The sequence below is a fragment of the Rhinolophus sinicus genome, chromosome 1 (genome assembly GCF_057876585.1).
Source record: "Rhinolophus sinicus isolate RSI-liver-muscle chromosome 1, RSI-T2T, whole genome shotgun sequence".
Taxonomy (NCBI): Eukaryota; Metazoa; Chordata; class Mammalia; order Chiroptera; family Rhinolophidae; genus Rhinolophus; species Rhinolophus sinicus.
This window is the reverse complement of record NC_142501.1, coordinates 135611570-135631707: the sequence shown is the minus strand read 5'-3', so window position 1 is coordinate 135631707 and position 20138 is coordinate 135611570. Positions and strand designations below refer to the sequence as shown.

The window sequence follows — 20138 nt, the reverse complement described above, 5'->3', positions numbered from 1 at the left end:
CATGTCCCCTGAGGAGGGCACATTAACCATAGAAGGGTCCAGACTTTTACCTCTTCGGTATGGAATATTTGAGCTCTAGGGGAAAAGCACTTGACAGCTGTAAGGCACTGACCCTAGTCCTTTAAAGGTTAGCTCATATATTACAGAATTCAAAGTTTCAATGAAAAGACAACTCGTGTTTCTTATAAATATATAACTTTATATATTACATATATTTACAATATAAACAACATACAAATGTTTTGTAATACTAATGGCAGTCTTGAAAACAGATGTTTTCAAAACAAAAGTGGATATTTATCCAAGGTGGGTTCCTGGTTCCTCCAGAACCCACATTCTAGACAATGCCCCAGGCCCAGATTTCTGTAGAAGTCAAAAGGAAGAGGAGGGTTGCTGGAAAATGGCTCTAATACCTTCTCCCTTCCCAAATATCCTGGTCTTCCACTGGCACCAGCTAACATGGCCCCATGTGCACCCCTCAAATGGGCAAACCATGGGGCCTGGGTATAGTACCTGTGTGGGCACTAAGCCCTGTGGAGTGGATAAAAGTGAATGCTTTCAATCACCATCTCTAAGGCAGCATTTCCAAAATCTGGAAGATTCAGTCATGGAGCCAAGGATGCTTTAGGTGTTTCCACTTTAGTAAAACAATCTTTACATCCAAGTGCTAAATAAATTAAAAGTTGGCCACAAGATGCCATTTCTTCCTTGGGCTTTGGAATCTAGAAGCCACTGGTCACACACTACTTATCTTCCAAAAGTTTCTTCACACTCGACTAGTTCATCTATTGCGCGCAGCAAGTCTTCAAAGGAAGGCCTTCCCTCTGGTTTCTACAATTAAAAATCAAAGAGAAGATATGGGTTCCAGGATCCATTCCAAAATAATTTCTCAAACTCAGAGAACATCGTAGCACACTAGAGCAAGGTACTCACTGCTTCGGGACTGGAACATGCAGGCATCTCCAAGTAGGTCTGATTTTTCCTGCATGTACTACCACTAGACTAAGCTTTCTACCACACTGCTTTTGCATCCCAATTCAAGAAACTGATCATTCCTTATTGTCTGTCAAATCAAGTCCTTCTACTTGGCAGTGCCCTCTACAACCTGCCCACCCCCCACCCCCTGGCTAGCCAATCTCATTTCCTAGAAAAATCCTCACATGGGCTCTCCGCTCAATCAGCCCAGTGTCCACCCTCGTGGATACACACTATGTTCATTTCCGCCTCCACGTCTTTGCTCATGCTGGCCTTCTCCCCCTAGCACCACTTAGCACCACTTCCTGCCCAGCCCTCTGCCCATCCCAGTCAATGCTCTTGGGAGGCTTTCAGCAAGTGACGGAGAACATGGGCTTTAGAGTCAGACAGGACGCTGGTTCCTTGCAGCTAAGTGGTCCTGGGTAAACAGCAACTTCATGAGTCTTGGTATTCTCACCCACAGAGTGGTCACAGTAAAAGCAACCACACTTCAAAGGGTTATTCTGAGAACTACATCTAAAGCATTTAGTACAGTGTCTAGCACACAATACATGTGAGCTAATGTCATTATTATCTTTAATAATTATTATTATCTTTCAAAAGTCATTTTAGTGTCTAATCTCTTCTATGAGGTGACATTTCATTACAGGGGGAAGGAAAACTTCCAAAGAATGTGAGTAAAAAGACCTGAGAAAGTTGAGATTTGGAGAAAGAAACCTTCCCTGGAAAAGTAACACCTCAATAATACAAGAGGGCCACTGAGACGAGAATCACTTCCTCAGACTTATTCTCTGAGTTCTTAACTCGGGCAACTATGGCAGGATTCCCACTTGGTAATAGAGCAGCGCCTGAATTTATTCTCTTAATTATTAGCGTTTTCCCCTTCTTCACTTTCTTCTTCCCATTATTCAGAATTGAGTTGAGAGAGTTGGCTTCCTACCTAGAGTTTGAAATCATGTAAAACATGTACCAACTCACTAGGCTATAAAGACTACACACTATTAATCTATAAGCCCAGATCCATAATGTTTCAGAGATTTTTTTTAGTATATGTGCTGCCGAAGCGAGCACACAGAGATTGTTTTAAAGAGCACACACAAAAAATTCTATACCTCCTGCCAACATCTCAGCATCACTTCGTATACATATTTGGATGCCAACTTCGGCCGGTAGAGTCGGTGACCACGAGTAACCATGGTTACCACTTCATAGTTGGTGTTTTTCTCAAAGGGCATTCTGCCTTCAGTGAATACTTCCCACATCAAGACACCTGGGAAAGGATAAGGATTACCAAATGACATATCCATGTCCTCTTCAGAGCAGAATTGAGGGAAAATGGGCCATGTGTCTTACCGAATGACCAGACATCTGATTTGCTGCTAAAGCGGCTGTAATTAAACACCTCAGGTGGACACCACTTCACAGGAAATTTAGCACCGGAAGAACTTGTGTATTGATCATCCAGAACATACCTACAGTAAGACACACCGTAAGTTTACACCTCTGAGTTACGATCTGCATTTTGTACACGTTCTTTTTTTCCCCCCTTAGAATCAAAAACACAGTTGACTGAAGTCCAACAAGCATCCGGTTGAAGCTAAATGTTTGCCTTGGTGGCCCCACCTGGCGACTTCTATCTCAGCTCGAATTCAGTGCTTGAAATGGATGCATTGTAATATTAGTATCTATGCATTCACTTCTCAGTTTGTTTTTTTCCTTTTTTATAAGGCAATACAATAAAATAGTTTGCAAACTTTTTCTTGTAAGCAATTTTTGGTCTTAAAACAAAGTCTCACCCAAAGGCCTCACATGTAAAACATCTAAAGCAAAGCGGCTGTAAAGGAAGTGGTGCAGAGCGTCTGGAGACACACGTGCTTTTAGTCCCCACAATTCCACAGAGCACAATTTAGAACTACAACAAGTCAAGAAAGCGAATTGCAACATGACATACGTAAATGGTGGAATATATTTTTATACACCATGACATCCCTCCTACACACACACACACACACACACACACACACACACACTCAAAACAATATTATATAATTTTCCTATGGGAGCAACTTCTGTCCTTCTGGAAGGACACACACAAACTGGTAACACTGGCTATGTCTGGGGGAGAATCCTTGATTGGGCTGGTAAACATGGGACCTTCAGCCTTTCCTGTAATGTGCTCAGTATGCATTTCCAAGGGGAATGTGTTTGTGTACTGTATGAACATATAAAGTTGGTTTCTAAAAAACTCCAGGAGAAAATATTCGAATAACTGCACAAACCTCGTTTCCTGTATGGACAAAGATGGTGACAATGCACCATGTGCTGGACCAACTCGTCTGTCAATCAGGGGACTCTGAATTTAGTGTCTAATGAGTGTGTTAGAGGGGTGGATACAAAAGCACAGATCTTCTGAAAGCCAAACATATGAAAATTGAACATGTGACATTGGAGGACTGCCTGTCAGATACAGAACACCATCATAAAAAGCCAATAAAGAACACTGGGTAATTAAGGACCCGCCAGTCAGCCGTTTCGGCCCCACTTCTGACAAGACCAGCTTTCTAAGCTCCCTGGGCCCGTTTCCTTAGGAGCTAAACTTGACCGGTACGACCCGGTCCTTGCCTGCTTTTATTACTGCTCTTTGTCCTGGCCATGGGCTGGCCACCCCATCCTCTTTCCATTCCTCGAGTTAGCCGAGCCTGTCCCAGATCTCAAACTTTTACACTTGGTGTTTCTTCCATCTGGAATATTTTCTCCTCATTCTTTCACCTACCTGGCTAATTTCCGCCTTTGGGGTCTCATTCAAATATTAAGGATCTCAAAGAGGCCTTCCAGAGCACCAGATCTAAAGCAGCCACCATCCCTCCTACCCAGGCCACCACTCAGTACTCACCCCACCGCTAACCCCAAGTTATCTCCCTCACAGGAGCCAGCAAACTATTTCTGTGAAGGGCCAGATGACGAATATTTTAGATTTTGCAGGCCAGTTTCTGTCACAACCACTCACCTGGGTCTTGGTGGGGGGAAAGCAGCCACAGACAATATAGAAGTGAATGAGCGAGGCTATGTCTCAGTCACATTTTATTTATGGACACTGACACTTAAATGCCAGATAATGTTCATGCGTCATATTCTTTCAACTTTTTTTCAACCATTTAAAAGTGTGAAAACCGTTGTTGGGTAACAGGCTGTACAAAAAGAGGTGGTGGGTCACATGTGGCCCCGAGGATAGTTTGCTGGCCCCTGCTCTGTCATATCACTGCGTTTGTTTTCCTCTCCGCATGTCTCAGGGCCCATGTTTCACCTTCCTCTTGAAAACAAGCTGGCATGTGAGCCAGGACTTGTGTGTCATATTCTCTGCTATGGTTCGGTCTACCATTGTGCCTGGAACATAGTAGGCACTTAATTTCTTATGAGTGTATATATGGATGTATAGAGGGAAAGAACTAAATATTTTTTAAAGGTCTTTTCTAATACCCTATTAAAATTATAAAAATTAAGCAAATAAAAACACTACAGATTTGGGTATTCTAAGAACTTTCCCCACGAAAAGATTTCTGTGAAAACAAAAGATTCTAGAAATCTATGGGGGCTGGGGGTGGGAGGTGAGGGTAAGGGGGATCAAATATATGGTGATGGAAGAACTGACTCTGGGTGGTGAACACACAATGGGATTTATAGATGATGTAATACAGAATTGTTCACCTGAAATCTATCTAATTTTACTAACAATTGTCACCCCAATAAATTAAAAAAAAAAAAAAAAAAGATTCTAGAAATCTAATGCACACCAGGGAGAAAAGAAAGTAATGTATTTAACAGGCCATCCTGCCACCTAGTGGAGAGAATTATTAACAATAATTAACACAGTGTATACTTATTTGTTTATCTCAGAAGGGCCAGCTGACCAGATTGCCTTCCTGCTTCATCAGTGCAGATCTTTCCCAGGCTTATTCATTCTACAAGCTAATGTGAATATCACATAAAGCCACATAATAAAACATAAGCAATCATAACTCCTCAACAATTTATTCACCTGAGAAAAAGCCAAAGCTAACAGTAAAATGGATACACTCAGCAAAGAAATCTTTCAAAATACAAATACCCTAATTTATTAGCTTATATCAAAAACACTAATAAGCAGAGAAAACAATTAGTTCCTCTATTAAAATAATGATGGGTACTACATTAAAATAATGATGGGTACTACTATTTTGCTAATGAAACAAAAGCTGTGGTTTCAAAACAGCTCTGAAATAGAGGAGGAAGTAGCTGACAGAGTCAAACTGCAGAGAAAAATTCAGGCTTCCTGTTACTTTCAAGGGAAAGGTCACAGTCTCATATTAATTTCATCCAAAATTAATAGAAAATGCATACTTAGACTCAGACTTACCTGGCCATTCCAAAATCAGATACTTTTACAACTCCCGCCTCATTTACTAGACAATTTCTGGCAGCCTGGAAAACAATATTATAACGACATATTAGTTACAAAGTTCCATAATAAAAGTAAAAAAATACAAGCTCTATTTATTTTAAATTTAGTTTAGCCCAGTCAACATCAGCAGAGGGTAGAAACATCTCTTCAAAAATTGTTTGTACACCTATGCAACTGTCTCCAACATACAGCTGACCCTTGAACAACATGGCTTTGAACTACACAGGTCCACTTATATGTGAATTTTTTTTCAAAAAATGCATATAGTACTGTACATGTATGATTTTCTTAATAACATTTTCTTTTCTCTAGCTTATTTTATTGTAAGAATACAGTATATAATATACAAAATATGTGTTAATCAACTGTGTATGTTATTGGTAAGGCTTCCAGTCACCCATACACTATCAATTAATTTTTAGGGGAATCAAAAGTTATACACAGATTTTCAACTGTGTGGGGGGTTGGAGCCCCTAACCCCCGTGTTGTTCGAGGGTCAACTGTATACACAAGAGTAAAAATAGGCTCTTCTGCCTCATTAAAGAATGGGAAAAAAATATTTGCAAAACAAATATTTGATATGAAATATATAAGAAAGTCATACAACTCAAAAGCAAAAAAAAATCCAATTTAAACTTGAAATTTGCTAAGAGAATAAATCTACACACTCTTATCACACATACAAAAAGGTAAGAAACTCTGAGTAAAGTGAGTAGTAAATCTTCAAATACGTGGAGACTAAACAACACACTTCTCAAAAACCAGTGTCAAAGGAAAGATCAAAAGGGAAATAAATAATTATCTCAAAACAAATGAAAATGAAAATACAACATAGTAAATTTTGTGGAATGAAGTAAAAGCAGTTTTAAAGTGTAACACAATAAGCACATAGATTAAGAAACTAGGGAGATCTAAAATAAACAACCTAACTTTACACTTCAAGGAACTAGAAAAAGAGGAACAAATTATGCCCAAAGTTTGCAAAAGGAAGGACATAATAAAAATCAGAGAAGAAAGAAATGAAATAGAGATCAGAAAAATAGAAAGGACCAACAAAATTAAAAGCTGGTTCTTTGAAAAGATAAACAAAATTGACAAACCTGTTTCTATAGATGATAAAGAAAAAAAGAAAGAAGACTCAAATATAATTAGAAATGAAGCAGAAGGCATTACAACTGACACTACCGAAATACAAAAGTTATGTGTACAAAAGTTATAAGAGACTACTATGAACAATAATATGGCAACAAATTATATAAGTAGGAAAAAAATGGATACATTTCTAGAAACACACAATCTACCAAGAGAGAATCAGGAAGAAGGCTGAACAGGCCAGTAATGAGTCAAGAGATTGAGTCAGTAATAAAAAAGTACCAACAAAGAAAACTCCAGGGCCAGATGGTTTCACTGGTGAATTCTACCAAATATTTAAAGAAGCATTAATACCAACAATCCTCCTCAAATTCTTCCAAAATACTAAAGAAGAGAAAACACTTCCAAATTTATTCTACAAAGCCAGCATTACCTTGATACAAAAACCAGATGATGGTATCACAAGAAAACTATAGACCAATATCCCTGATAAATACAGATGCAAAAATTCTCAACAAAATATGAGCAAACTAATTAAAAAACACATTAATAGGATTGTACACAATGACCAAGTCAGATTTATCCCTGGGATGCAAGGCTGGTTCAGCTTATGCAAATCAGTAAGTACAATGCATTACATCAATAAGAGATGAAAATCATATGTTCATCTCAATAGTCACAGAGAAAGCATTTGACAAAATACAATGTCCTTTCATGATAAAAACTCTTAACAGATTGATTAGAGAAGGAATGTACCTCAACGTAATAAAGGCCACATATGATAAACCTACTACTAACATTATAATCAATGGAGAAAAATTGAAAAGGTTTCTTCTGAGATCAGGTACAAGCCAAGGCTGCCCACTCTCACTACTCCTATTCAATATAGTACTGGAAATCCTAGCGAGAGCAATTGGGCAAGACAAAGAAATAAAAGGCATCCAAATTGGGAAGGAAGAATTAAAACTGTCGCTATTTGCTGACAGTCTGATCTTACATACAGAAAATCCCAGAGTCAATCAAAAAGTGGTTGGAATTAATCAGTAAAGTGGCATGTTACAAAATCAACGTACAGAAATCAAATTCCTTTACACGAATGATGAAGAACCAGAATAGGAAATACGGAAAACTATCCCATTCAAAATTAGCATCAAAACCAATAAAATACTTAGTAATAAATTTAACTAAGATCAAAAGATCAGTACAATGAAAATGACAAGATTATGCTGAAAAAAACTGAAGAAGATACAAACAAGTAGAAAGACATCTGTATTCATGGATAGGAAGAATAAATATTGTTGAGATGGCCAGACTAGCCAAAGCTATCTATAGATTCAACACAATCCCCATCAAAATACCAACGGCATTCTTCACAGAAATAGAAACAATCCTAAAATGTGTGTGGAACTACAAAAGACCCTGAATAACCAAAGCAATCCTGAGAAAAAAGAACAAAGCTGGAGGTATCATATCCTGATTTCAAACTATACAACAGAGCCATAGTAAAAACAATATGGTACTGGCACAAAATAGTCAGAAAAATAGAACAAATTCTAGAGAGCCCAGAATTAAATCCTGGCATTTATAGTCAACTAATATTCCACAAGGAGCCACGAACACCCAATGGGAGAAAAATAGTCTCATCAACAAATGGTGCTGGGAAAACTGGAGAAACACATGCAGAACAATGAAATCAGCCCCCTATCTCACATGACTCACAAAAACTAACTCAAAGTGGATCAAAGGCTTAAACATAAGGTCTGATACCATAAAACTCCTAGAAGAAAACATAAGGAAGAAACTCATCGATATTGGTCTTGGGAATGATTTTTTGGACGTAACATCAAAAGCACAGACAACAAAAGCAAAAATCAATAAATAGGACTACATCAGACTCAAAAGCTTCAGCATGGCAAAGGAAATAATCAACAAAACGAAATGGCAGCCTACAAAATGGGAGAAAATTTTGGGAAACCATATATCAGATAAGGAGTTAACATCCAATATATATAAAGAACTAACAGAATTTAACAAAAAACAAACAAACCAATTTAATAATGGGAAGTACTAAATAGACATTTTTCCAAAGAGGACATCAAAATAGCCAATAAGAACATGAAAAGGGGCTCAACATCACTAATCATCAGGAAAATGTCAGTCAAAACCACAGTGAGATATCGCCTCACACCTGTTAGAATGGCCATCATCAAGAAGACAAGAGACAACAGGTGCTGGCAAGGGTGTGGTGAGTAGGGAACCTTTATGCATGTAAATTAGTGTGAATTTAAATTAGTCCAACCACTACAAAAAACAATACGAAGTGTCCTCAAAAAATTAAAAATAGATCTACCATACAATTTAGCAATCCACTTTCGGAAATATACCCAAAGGAAAGGAAAACAGGATTTTGACGAGATACATGCACACCCATGTATCGCAGCATTATTCACAATAGCCAAGATATGTAAACAACCCAAATGCTCATCAAGGGATGAATAGATAACAAAAGATGTGGAATATATATACAATGAACATTATTCAGCCACGAGAAAGAAAGGTATCCTGCTATTTGTGACAATATGAAGGGAACTTCAACATACTACACTAAGTGAGATAAGTCAGAGAAAAACAAGTACCGTGTGATATCACAAGTGGAATCTTAAAAAAAAAAAAGTCAAAACTGTAAAAAAACAGAGAATAAAGTGGTGGTTACAGGGGATGGGGGACTGATAATTCTATCAACATGCTGAAAACAGACACATTTGGGAAGACTAGGCAGAGGGAAAAGAGAAGGAAAGGAATGAGGGAGAGAGGGAGAAAGAATGAGAGGAAAATTAAGATGTGTCTCCGTCACAATCATTTAAACCAGTACTAGATTACTTTTTCTGGCATTTTCAGGAATTAACATGGGCTTCCAACTTTTCCTAGTGATTTCAGAGATAAAGAAAATGAGCCAGTTACTACAGTTTCTGCTTATAATGTGTGAGATGGAAGTGAGTTTAGGAGTTAAAGGATGAGTCAACCTTTAACCTCCTCCTTCATCACCATATACAAGTCATTTCATGTCTCTGAAGCCAATTTCCTTATCTATAAAACAATGATCAGAAACACAGTCATGACTAGCTATCTCATGAGATGCTTATGGAGATTAAATAATCTACACGTGATTAACTTGTTGGGAAATATTGCCTATTTAATTATGTATTATTTATACAATTGCCTACATAATTATGTATTATATATATTAGATTTTAAAAAGATCTTCCTGTTACCATTATGGTGCAAGTTAAACTTACCAAGTTTAAAAATAATGGTGAAATACTGTTGAGAACAAAAATTGGGTACTGACCCATCAACGCTCATTTGCTAACTCAGTGTGTTTCAAAGGAATTTGGCCAATGAATGGGAATACAGGTGGTTTATAGTTTACCAGGTCTCTGTGGATGAAGCTGTTTCTCTCCAGGTACTCCATCCCTTCACATACATCTTGACACATGCTCAGCAACACGTCTCTACTGAAATGACCTTGTCTCTGTCGGAGGAAATTCAGAAGGCAGCCCCTTTCCATGAATTCAGTGACAATGTAAAGTGGTTTCTGCTGGGTGCATACACCATAAAGCTGTACCAACTTTGGGTGTGTCAGTTTCCTAGGAGAGAAGTCATGCATACACACAGTTATGAAAGCAAAAGAAACCATCCGGGGCTAATGCTGGTGAGGGACCACTTTTTAATGCAAAAAAGGGAACCAGAAAAAACATAGTAACTTACATCATCACTTTAGCTTCTTCTATAAAGTCTTCCTCACACATCGCACCTTCCCGAATAGCTTTGATGGCTACTTTGTACTGAGCTCGCCACTTGCCAAGCCTCACCACTCCAAACAGTCCACTCCCCAGTTCCCTCATAAAAGTCAGCTCTGAAGGGTTAATCTCCCATTTTTCTGTGAGACAAAAGGGGGAAAGCGATAAAATTCAATACAGATTCAATACAGACACTAGAGCACGAATCAGTGAGAAACAAAGAACTATAACAACCAAGGTCAATCTCAAAGTTACAGGACAATAGTGGTAAAACTCAGAGCAGACTTGCAACACGCATCAAAACTGCAAATGATGACTTTCCACCCTCCGGGGAGGATGTACCTCTTCTAAGCTGTCACATACAAGCAAAGTGAACTGAAGACGGCAAGAAGATGCTGCATAGGAAGCGAATAATAATAGAGCCTGAAAGTTAAAGGTTCCCTTAAAAAAATAAAAACTCCATCCTTTACCACTCTCCCCACCCCCTCCCCTTTTCTTTTCCAATTCCAGCAGGTTGGAAAGAATTTACCCTGCTGTTTAAAAGGCTATTGCCAGAAGCAACAATGACAATAATCAAGTTGGATACCTTCTCTGTTAACTCCCTCCATCCTGACTTTCCTGTTAGTAACCAACAAAGCCAGTGAAAACCAGGAAAGGCTTTAGCTTCTTTTAGATGTAACATGGTGATGCTTATTTTTCACTGACAGGGAGTTTTCTGTTGAATTATGATTCATGATGAAAACAGAAAACCTAGGGTTCCTACAGCTGTAAGTATAATCATTTAAAAAACCCATTCTATAAAACTTACAAAAACAGTCTCACCATGTGGAATTCTACACAACTAAATTGGTCTTGTGAAAACGGATTCTTTGCAAGCAAAATTAGCCAATGCAACTACAGAATGAGTTACCGTAGCTGAATCCTGCAGTGGTTGGTGCATTCCTCCCTTTGGCACTAACTGGGTACCGCAGCCTTGTGACAAGTCCTAGAAATCACAGAAAGTATTGCAGTAGAATTCATCCTTAATCATTCTGCATGGTAAAGTGCTAAACTAGAAACCCATTTATAAATTCATTTATTTATTCACTTTGTGCTCTCCTCTGTGTGTACATACAGCACTGTGCTATATGCTGGCAAAAAATAAGAGAGGAAAGCAGGAAGGAAGATGATCCCACTCTCTGTGTTGACAACTTCATATTTTTTATGGAGCATAACAAATTTAAATATAGATATAAGCTTTTATTTGTTCAACAAACATTTCCTTTTAAATACTACAGTGTTTCTTAGGCCCCATGCTAGCATATTCTCTTCTCAAACATTTTAAAGGATGTTAAAAGCTTTCTAACAGTTATTATCAATTATTACTTCACGTTCGTGTCCAATATGAGATCTTATCCATGAAAGGAAATGACAGCAGTCTACTAAAAATTAAAGTAATTCACCTGACGTAACTCAGCATTAGGAATCTTGGCATACAAATCAGGCTGTAAAATGCCAATTGGAAATATCAACTACAGGAAATTAGTGAGGCACATTAAATCCTTTAATCTAAGTTGCTTACAGCACTAAATATGAATAAACGGCAGGTACGTCTCCTATAAACACCCATAACACTTTGTATTTCCTCTACTATAGCATATCTCATGCCCACTTACATTGTTATGTACTTGTCTTTCCCGCCAGATGGTAAGATTTGGGAGAGACAGGATGGATCAATGACAACCTATTGTACCACAGTCTCCCTAGAACCCAGCACAGTTCCTGGCATGCAGTAGGCACCTAATACATGTCTGTTAAATGAGTGAATTGAGATAACAGTGAAGAAAAAAATGTATACAAGAACCCAAAAGAAAGGAATAGTGGAATATAAACACGGAAAAAGAAAATAACAGAATAAGAGCTAAGAAAAAGTCCTTTAGGGGATAAATTGATATAAACAAAATATCAATTAATCCATTATAAACAATGGATTATTATCCATCAATAAAAAGAAATGCAGGACTTATACAGGCTAGAACATGGACGACCCTCAAACACATTATGCTAAGTCAAAGAAGCTAGTCACAACGACCACATATCGTCTGATTACATTTATACGAAATGTCCAGAAAAGGCAAATCTGTAAAGACAAAGTAAATTAGTTGTTGCCATGGGCTGGACTAGTGAAAGGGATGAGGAGTGACTGCTAATGGGTACAAACGTTCTTTTTTGGATGATGAAAATGTTCTTATATTATGGTGAAGGCTGGCATAACTCTGTAAATATACCAACGACAACTGAATTGTTCACTTTCAATTGGTGACCTTTATGGGATGTAAATTATCTCAATAACTGTTCTGATCATTATCTGAGAAAAGTGAACAGAGCCACAAATAACAACAGACTGGGCAGAAGGTGATAAAATTTCAAGTTAATGCTAAGGTGATAAAAGGTGATAAAATTTCAAGTTAATTTTAAAACTGGTAAGGCAGACTTCCCCCAGGACCATGGTGACAAGTACAGAGACCACTGCAATGGGATATTAGAGTGAGGGTGAGAGATTGGGCTCAACTCGGAAGACAGCGTGGGCAAGTGGGAATTTACAGCCAAGAAGTAGGTGGGGGACAGCGGCTGGAGCATCACTAAGAGAAACGTCAGAGGGAAGGGAAGGGGGCAGTTCTGACTACACCGGTCTGCCAGGATTCCTGATGAAGATGAGCCAGGATGACCAGCATCACTTGGGGGATGGTGGAGGATGAGAAACTGGAATCTGGGAGTGATCAGAGGTTAGACGTGGAGGGTATGGGGTTCTGGTTAAACTGATTTAGCAGCGCTCCTGCTAAAACTTGATTTTATAAGAAAGTGCACAGATGGGCCCAGGAGACAGTTCAAGAGCCTGACTAAAGTCTGGTCACACAGAAAATCTTTGTCAGTAGCAAGGATAAAATGATAGAAATGTGACATTTACCGTATACAGTAAGAATAACTCATGTCCTAAGGTCAAGGCAGCTTTCTATGAGACTTGATATACTTTCTGATTTTTCTTTGTATATAGTATCTATCAGTTCCTTAACATGCAATAATTTTAAGTCAATCACATTTGACAATTAACTACATAATAAAACTGCTCAAGGAAGAATTCATCACAATCTCTGATCATTTTAACCACTACCTACTATTTGAAACGCGTTTTCAAAACTCACTTACCTGCTGCATTGTGCTTATGATATTCAATGATCTCAGGAATTGAAGGAAATGCATGTTTTTCTGCCAGATAATACTTCTTTGGGGATGTCGTTGTTTCCTTTATATGATAGTGCCTGAAACCCGACGAGCCTTCTCTATAATAAAAATCAAACAGTGTTAGAACCAAGTTGGAATAATGTCCCTTCACTCTGAAGATGTTTTCTAACAGGTCACGGCAAGATTCTTACATGTGGCCCCTTCTATTCGTGGCACAAATTTTCTTTTCCCCCATGTTCTTCTTAGTTTTTCCTTTCACATTAACAGGTGGAAGTGTTTAAAGTGGTCACTAATAACATTCTTGGTCCCTTGCCTGAGATTGTGAAAGAGAACATTTACCAACTCCATTTACCCACAGTTAAGTCTTAAAATAGGTACCGCTTTTAGTCTCTGCTGTTGGTGTAAACTTGTAATTGTCTAGAAGAATTACACCTCTAAAAGTGAATAAACTAGACTTATGAAAAATGGAAATATTGTACTTTAGATATCTTTCTCGAACATAGATCTTCTCGAGTTATCTCTTGCCAAAAATCCATTCAGGAGAACCCCTCTGCTCTTTTTTTCTTTTTTAATTAAAGTTTATTCGGGTGACAATGGTTAGTAAAGCTACATAGGTTTCAGGTGTACAATTCTGTAATACATCATCTATATATTACATTGTGTGTTCACCACCCAGAGTCGGTTCTCCTTCCATCACCATATATTTGATCCCATTTACCCTCATCTACCAGCGCCTTCCCCCTTGCCCTTTGGCCAGCTGCTCTTAAGATAAAGCTCAGACTCCTTGCCATCGACAGACCTAACCTAACCTAACATCCACTTTTATGTCTCCGGCTTCTCTCTCCTCCCTTCACCCCGCCCCTCCCATTCTACACTCCAGCTACAATACACTCTTGTCAGTTCCTGGAATTCACCATGTCCTCATTCACTTCTGGGTCCAGGCATTTTCCTCAGTAGAAACACTCTTTCTCCTCCCTCCAACTTTGTCTGTCTCACCTGTCAGGTCTCAGCTACATTAATGACTAACTCAGATGTGTCTGGAGTCCGTACCCCATTACACACACACACACACACACACACACACACACACACACACACACTGCCTCCTAGCACAGCATTTACTCATGTTACCATAACTGCCTGTTTGCTTGTCTGAAACCCCCACTAAGCTATTGGAGGGCAGGGTCTGTGTCTCCTTTGCTCGCTGTGGTATCTATAGCACCTAGTACAGTGCATAGGAATTATCTGTGGAATGTTGGCGAAGTTTTCATAGCCATTCTCAGCAAACATGTATATGGAAAACTATGAGGAAAATTAGAGATATATGAATATAGAAAATCATATAGACTTTAAAAATCGAGTTCGGATTTTCTTTTTTAATGTTGAAATACAGCATATTTTTTGAAAATAATGAATCCATACAACCTATATGGGAACTCTCCATAAAAAAACTCTGAGAGAGAGAGAGAGAGAGAGAGAGAGAGAGAGAGAGAGAGAGAGAGAGAGAGAGAGAGAGAGAGAGAGAGACTACTTACCCTCCAAACTTCGTATAAAGGGAGACTGTGTACATGCCGGGTTGACTGGAATCCCTTACCATAAAACCACCTTCTTTATCCTAAAATGCAAGTTAAGAAAATTGTTCCAATGCAATAACAAGTATCAGTCAATGCCCTGAAGAAGATTCAAGAACCCAATCTTATGATTTCATGATTATTATCCTTTGCCTAGAAAATATGCTTCTGAGAAGCACAACTTACCAACAGGGTGCAGCCACAAACCTTCCACTAGATATCACTGGGCCATGAGATTAAAGAAAGCACACTCACAATTCCCCACAATCACAAATCTTCTCACACATAGTGTAAGACATTTCAACACGACAATCTTTCAGGGCCCTTGCAAAACTAACAGACAAAACTACAATTCCTTTAAGTCCTGGACATAAAAACAGATACTGAAAAATGTATTTCTTAATGATTGGGTTTTACTTCATATCTTTTTCATATTTGCTATCAGCTTCGATCCTGATTCAATATTATCTTCTATCCAGATAGCATTTTTTCTGTAAATATTTCAGTACTCTTTACAAGAATGTTTTTCATTTTCCTGGAAATCAATATTAAATTTCATTTTTTACAAAAGAAGAGATGGAGATACAAACAACTTAAGCAAGGAAAAACCGAAAGACAAACAATGATAAACAACTAAAGGATAAATCCTCATCAGGTTCCAAGCCACAGAGCAAGAAATAGAAGCTCAGAACCTCCAACACTTCTTTCCACCAATAACACCACAGTCAATCTCCAGCACTGAAGTTGATTTAAGATGGAAGTATTTTCAATAATTGAGAAATAAAATAAATTTTGTTCTTATTCATAAGAAAAACAATGGAATTAAATAAAACCCCACAAACAAATCTGTAAGAACAATTAGGGACAATGCTCATTACAGTTAATCAATCTGTAAAAAGTATAATAGCTACCATTTATTTATTGAGAACTTATTCTGTTTTTTTCTGTATAATTTACTATTTTATTTATTTTTTTATTAAAATTTATTGGGGTGACAATGGTCAACAAACTACATAGGTTTCAAGTGTACAATTCTGTAATACATTATCTATACATTGCATTATGTGTTCACCATCCAGAGTCAATTCTCCTTCCACCACCGTATATTTGATCCCCCTTCCCCTCTTCTACCAACCCCCCTCCCCCCTTACCCTCTGGAAACCTCTAAACTATTGTCTGTGTCTATGAGTTTTTGTTTTTTTAATTGTTTGTCTTGTTCCTTTGCTGCTTTCAGTTTTATATCCCACATATGAGTGAAGTCATATGGTTCTCGACTTTTTGTCTGACTTATTACACTTAGCATAAGAACTTATTCTGTTCTAATATGTTCTAATCCGTAGCTTTACCTAATCCTCAAAACAGTCCTATGAGGTGGGCACTACTGTTACCCCCATTTTATTTCACAGGTAAGGAAGTGGGGCACAGAAAAGTTGGATCATTTGTGTGAGATCACACAGCTAGTAAGAAGCAGAGCCGGGATGTGGACCCCAGGTCTACTAGCTACCTACTCCCCTCCAGCTGCCTCTCATTGTGGTGTCACCAGGGAGACATGTAGGAATCCTGTGGGGGAGTTAACATGTCATTTGAATCAAGCAATGTCACCAGCTATTGCTCTCTCAATGTAAACTACAGAAACAAGTGCCTGACAAAACCTTGACTCATGGTAATAAACAGGAGATAAAATGAGAAAGCGTGGGTTTAAAAGATTGGGAACCACGTATTACTAAATAGAATAACTAGATCATAAATGCAGAGAAGTGTAGAGATCACCTTCTAATCCAACCTCCTCATTTTACAGATGCAAAAATAGGCTGAAAAAGTCACAGCTAGACTTGGGACTCCTTACTCTGTCCTCTCTAGTTTCCTCTATACTACATTTTATCCTTTTGTTTCATTTCGTGTGATAATGTAAGAATTTTATTACGTTTATTTCTAATGGGAACTCAATATTTAAACTTCATTTCCAAATGATATCATGTACTACTGATGTTAATTATTTGAAAACAAATAACTTCAGCAAAAAAGAAAAATGCATTTAAGTACTACAATCAAGGTGCAAATGATAAATCAATAAGAGAGTAAAGATAATTACTCCTATGTAGCTATGACCTATTTTTATGGGTTTAATTGTTTCCCCTCAAAAAACGTTTGTTAGAGTCCTAAGCCCCAGTACTACAGAATGTGACCTTATTTGGAGTCTTACACAGAGAATCAAGTTAAAAAGAGGTCATATGGGTGTGCCCTAAATGAATATGACTGGAGTCCTTATAAAAACGAAATTTGGATACAGAGACAGACATGTACAGGGTGAGAAGGAGAGAAGCCTACAACAGATCCTTCCCTCCTCAGAAGGAGCCAACCCTGCTGGCGTCTTGATTTCAGATTTCCTACCTCTAGAACCATGAAACCACAAATTTCTGTTGCTTAAGTCACTCAGTTTGTGGTACTTTGTTACGGCAGCCCCAGGAAACTAATATACCAGTTTTCACTTTTAAATGATTTTAAAAAACAAGACCCTGTATTCATGTCATAGTATTTTTTAGGTGTTGGGAGCAGAGATATGTGGAATTACTTATCATGGATTCATTACAATTAACATGCGCTGAAACCAAACCCAGGAAACAAGTACAAACACTTACTTCACTTCTGAGAAGTTGCTCTGCTTTGCTTCTGTTCATATTTCTGCAATACCATCTGAACAGAAAATATACATGTAAGGCCCCAGGTCTCTAAAATTATATTTTATCATTTTTAGGATTAACAAGGTAATATTTCTCATCAATAACAAGTACAGTAAGTAAGACTAACACATCACTCATAGTCTCAGTAATACCATCTCTAGTAACATTTAATGTAGATACTTCCAGACTTTTTCTACCCATATTTTTATGAAGATACACATATACCAACATTCTTACTTTGTTATTAAAGTGGGATCCAACTATACTTGCCAAATCATACCCTGGCTTTTTCATATAACAGTATATGACACACATCACTGTAAAGCAATATAGTTCTGTGTGTCATGGTATGGATGTGCCATAATTTAAACTATTTTCATTATTTAACATAAAAAATCATTTCTAATTTTTCACTATTATAATGGCAAGAATGAATTTTACTTCCCAGACTAAAATATCCAGGAAATGTCACTTTGCATCATTGTCTTTAATTCCACTAAATCTTATCCCAAGCCCCCATCCTACTAATAGACAGTAGATTTCATCTCAAGTCGTTATGAAGTTTCCCCCACTGAATTTCACGAAGGTCCTAAGTGTCGAATGAAACAGCAAAATAGAACAGCAGTCCTCCTGGGTCTTCCAGACTTCCTGGACCTAGCACAGCCCCCACCCTGGCGGTTACCCCAGGCTCTGCTGTGGGGGACTCCCACCATGGCCGAGCAGCGGCGCCTGACCTCCCTCCAGGCCCTGCCACTCTGTGCCACAACCCCAAGTCCCTGCAGATCTATGTATCCCAAAGAACGAAGGATACTGCCATCTCCCATTTCATCCTCACAGGCAGATCTTCCCCTCTCCCTGCTTCCCCAGGCCAATCTCTCCATGAGATGACAGTTCACTCAAACAACATGGGGTTTAGGAGTGCAGACACACACCCCCTGCACCGTCAAAAGGCCATACAGAACTCTGACTCCCCAAACACTTAACTACCAATAGCCGACTGTGGGCCTTACCAATAACAGAAAAGTCAATTAACACATATTGCATACGTCTATATAGTATATATTGTATCCTTATAATCAAGTAAGCTAGAGAAAAGAAATATTATTAAGAAAATACATTTACAGTATTTATGGAAAAAAATCATGTATCAGTGGACCCATAAAATTCAAACCCATGTTGTTCAAGGGTCAAAGAACATGAACTCAGACTGTTTACGTTGGCCTTCAGTTTTAACTTTATTTTTTTGGTGTTTGTTTGCTTGCTTGGTTGTTTTAGATGCCCTTTAGTGGGCAGGAAACCCCCACCACAGTCATATTTCCTTCCCATGTTATGAAGCCAGCTTGGCCCCTCTGGACATTTGAATTTTCCACCACTATTCAGACTTGAATAAGAGAACCAGTACATGCTTTTGGCCCAGCAAACACCCTGAGACAAATGAACACAAAAGCCTTCCCTCGTTGAGTACAGGAAATACACAAAGAATAAAATACAATACAAGATCTTTTGTGGTCTGGACTCCTTTGTGCAGGCGTAGGGGCCAAACACAAATTACAATCACAATACAAGCTGATGACTATTTTATTTGGAGCCTGAGGTGATTAACCAGGCCTCAGAATTGTGGACATTAAGATCTCACTGCTGTGGACCCCAATTTATTAACTGAGCCAAAGTTCAACAAAATTGCAGTTCTGATCAATCAGTTTCTGAGTACAATTGAGAAATATAAAAAATGAGAACAGATTGGATTCTGTCCCTAAAGCTTTTCCACTGACACAAGAAACATTTGTCAGAATGCCAAAAAAGTCACAAAAATTATCTAAGGAAAGGGAACAGGAGCTCTCATTATACATTATAAATCAACAAAAGGATCGAAAAAATTCTCTTTATTAATGAGAGAAGCTCCAACCCTTCTTCACAAGAGTAAGCAATGGGGTTAGTCTCACGTTTCAGATGCAAGAAATCAGTAAAGCTGAATTGTGGCTCCCGAGAGGAAATTAGATGTAAGACACTCAGAGAAAAAAAGAGGTCCTTTCCTCACCTAGTAGATTCAAGCTCCTGGGGAGAAATAAAGGAAAAAAGGAAAGAAAAGGATTCCACTGCACAGAGGGCAGGCTCTAGGAAATCCTATCTGAAGGGTCATTTTTTTATGGCATTTGCAGATTCCCCAGAAAGGCTGTTTTCCCTCCCTAAGATATTAATTCAGACCTCTAAGGGTATGGTGAAGGAAGGAAAGGAGGAAGGAGTGATGAACAAATAAATAGATGAATCAACTACTGGTGAGTATTTCCTAACACTTCTTTCTGCCTTTACTCCCTTTTCTATGACAGCTGTCACCAGGCAAGAAGGGCAAGATGACAGC

At 38.3% G+C, this 20138-nt stretch overlaps 1 protein-coding gene across 2 annotated transcripts in view; it reads right to left on the bottom strand.

The window, feature by feature from the left end:
- Positions 1 to 178: 178 nt before the first annotated feature.
- Positions 179 to 20138, bottom strand: part of TEC (tec protein tyrosine kinase) — a 121842-nt gene continuing 101882 nt past the window's right edge. For both annotated transcript variants that reach the window (XM_019741061.3, XM_074324649.2), the window contains 10 exons: positions 17738 to 17792; positions 15063 to 15142; positions 13492 to 13625; positions 11216 to 11290; positions 10274 to 10445; positions 9936 to 10152; positions 5369 to 5433; positions 2329 to 2447; positions 2088 to 2245; positions 179 to 831 (listed from right to left, as the gene is read on the bottom strand). In XM_019741061.3, coding sequence (XP_019596620.2) covers positions 748 to 831; positions 2088 to 2245; positions 2329 to 2447; positions 5369 to 5433; positions 9936 to 10152; positions 10274 to 10445; positions 11216 to 11290; positions 13492 to 13625; positions 15063 to 15142; positions 17738 to 17792 — 1159 coding nt within the window. In that variant the 3' untranslated portion in view covers positions 179 to 747. The remainder of the gene's footprint in view (positions 832 to 2087; positions 2246 to 2328; positions 2448 to 5368; positions 5434 to 9935; positions 10153 to 10273; positions 10446 to 11215; positions 11291 to 13491; positions 13626 to 15062; positions 15143 to 17737; positions 17793 to 20138) is intronic.